Genomic DNA, 2,562 nt, shown 5'->3' on the forward strand with positions numbered 1-2,562 from the left:
GTGGATAATATTTAAGTGTATTCAAAAGAAAGAAAAGCTAGTGTAATAACGAAAAAGAGGTGAAAAAGTGGTTAGCCGAGAAAAAAGGTATAATAGTAGTGCAATAATACCATTTAACAAGACTTTCAAACTACAAGGGTGTAAAAAGCCATTAGGCAACTCATAAGGAAAAATATGCAGAGTGACAAAAACCAAGGAGTCCACATTAACATTTTATCAAACTATTTTTGCTTTTTCTTCCATCTTTATATTGTGTACTGTCTCACAGTTACACCATTTGTGTAACCCCCTACAGCTAAACTCTCTACAAACATGAGCCGGTGGTGCATTACCAACTGCCGGTCACCGGCGCCGCCACTTATTACCCTCGCCGTGCTTTCAACTTTCCTATTCATCAACCCATCTATAGCATGGCGCCCATGGCCCCACCAAAAATACAACATGACAGAACTTGAATTCGGTCCGTCTAAAAAATACGAGGGCTCATCGGAGTTTGTCAAACTCCGATACCATATGGGCCCTGTTCTTACTGCCAATATTACCGTACACATTATCTGGTACGGTAATTGGCCCAGGGCCCAAAAACGCATTATCCGAGAATTCATCAACTCAATATCAGCATCCACCACCCGGAAACCTTCTGTTTCTGGATGGTGGAAAACAGTTCAGCTCTACACTGACCAGACCGGTTCAAACATTTCACGAACCGTTCAGCTCGGTGAAGAGAAAAATGACAGACTTTTATCACACGGAAAGTCTCTCACTAGACTTTCCGTACAACATGTGATAAAAGCTGCAGTTACTGCAAAAACAAAACCATTACCAATTAGCCCGAAAAGCGGGCTATATTTATTATTAACAGCGGAAGACGTATACGTTCAGGACTTTTGTCAGAACGTATGCGGCTTCCACTATTTTACATTCCCATCCATCGTAGGGTACACTCTACCCTACGCGTGGGTCGGGAATTCTGGAAAACTGTGTCCGGGTACATGCGCGTACCCGTTCGCAGTCCCAAATTTTATCCCGGGTTTAAAACCCATGAAATCGCCAAACGGCAACGTGGGTATAGATGGGATGATTAGTGTCATAGCCCATGAAATAGCTGAATTAGCATCAAACCCATTGGTCAACGCATGGTATGCCGGTCAAGACCCGGTTTTTCCGGTGGAAATAGCTGATTTATGTGAAGGGATATATGGCACTGGGGGTGGTGGGTCATATACAGGACAAATGATGAACGATAAAGATGGTGCCACGTATAACATGAATGGGATCCGACGGAGGTACTTAGTACAATGGGTTTGGAACCATGTAGTAAATTACTGTACTGGCCCAAATGCTCTTGATTGATTCAATTGATGTTGAGTGCCACTCAATGTAATATTATTATTTTTTTCAACCATGGGCTGTTTTGTTTTTGTAAAATTTTTCTTTAAATTTGACTTTTGTTGGTGTTTTCTAATTAAAATATTATATTATAATATATAATATATAATGTGAAAAGTACAAATGTAATTTGTCTGTATTTGTTTTCCCGCCAATCGATTAGATATTTGTGGGTGGAGTTAGATTTTTTCACATAATGGTAAAAAGTGAAAAAGTACACTAGCTTGGTCCATACCAAAAGAACAAAAAAGCTTCTTTCAACTTGGAGTTAGCGAATTGGCAATACAGATCTAATGACTTAATAAATTAAGAAAATAATCGGTGATGTAATGATAATATTTAATTAGGTGTTGCTGCAAACTATTTTGGCCACACCAAATGAATGCACAAACATACTATATAGACATGCAAGATGCAACCACGAATATGTATCACGAATATGTATGAAGATTCAAATTCTAAAATATTCGCAAATGTTTTTCTATGGTATCTACTGTTTAGTCATGATTTAAAGATAACAGCAGGATGAAAGGGATGGGGCCAATGCCCTCTATGCTAATTATCCAAAACCTAATTGTACCAAAAAACCAATGTGTCCACATACTATAAGAGAGTATTTGCAAATCCATCTAGTTGGAGCCCCATATATAAAAATAAAAATGTGACTAGGAAATGACACCACGATGATTAATTCTATGTAATCTATTTTGTCGAGTTTCTCAAATAAAAACAGACCACAAAAATTATGATGATTGATGAAGCAAACTTCCTCCTATATGCGACCTTGGCTTAACGATAATTGAGTTGCTATCAAATTTTCGAAAACCCAGAAATATAGATTAAATCTCAGTTTAATCTATTTCTTAAATTCAATCTAAATTGAATCAACAATCAACCTTGAAATCAAGCTAGAATCCTCATAGCTATTCAGGTGAGATTCACACAACTAGATTATTGTGTGTTATTACAAAGATCAAATCTAAATTTGAGAGAGAGATTTACAGAAATTATGACTGAGAGAATAATCGAAAAAAAGGGAATACGGGTTATGAACCGGACGCGTTTGGTTCATGTAATGTTTTTGGAAGAAACGAAATCTTTCAAAGGAATTGAAATTCGAGAGAATGGAATTTGACGGAATGTTTTTGATTTTTTGAAAATTCAAGTGATGGA

At 37.2% G+C, this 2,562-nt stretch overlaps 1 protein-coding gene across 1 annotated transcript; it reads left to right on the forward strand.

The window, feature by feature from the left end:
• Window positions 1-268: 268 nt before the first annotated feature.
• On the forward strand, window positions 269-1,428 carry LOC122608425 (protein EXORDIUM-like 3). The gene has a single exon (XM_043781535.1). The coding sequence runs from the start codon at window positions 313-315 to the stop codon at window positions 1,351-1,353; it is 1,041 nt and encodes a 346-aa protein (XP_043637470.1). The 5' UTR covers window positions 269-312; the 3' UTR covers window positions 1,354-1,428.
• Window positions 1,429-2,562: the final 1,134 nt, after the last annotated feature.

The sequence above is a fragment of the Erigeron canadensis genome, chromosome 1 (genome assembly GCF_010389155.1).
Source record: "Erigeron canadensis isolate Cc75 chromosome 1, C_canadensis_v1, whole genome shotgun sequence".
Classification (NCBI taxonomy): Eukaryota; Viridiplantae; Streptophyta; class Magnoliopsida; order Asterales; family Asteraceae; genus Erigeron; species Erigeron canadensis.

Bases quoted from the DNA above. Each gene is read 5' to 3' on its own strand.
- LOC122608425 (XM_043781535.1), top strand. From the start codon at position 313: ATGAGCCGGTGGTGCATTACCAACTGCCGGTCACCGGCGCCGCCACTT.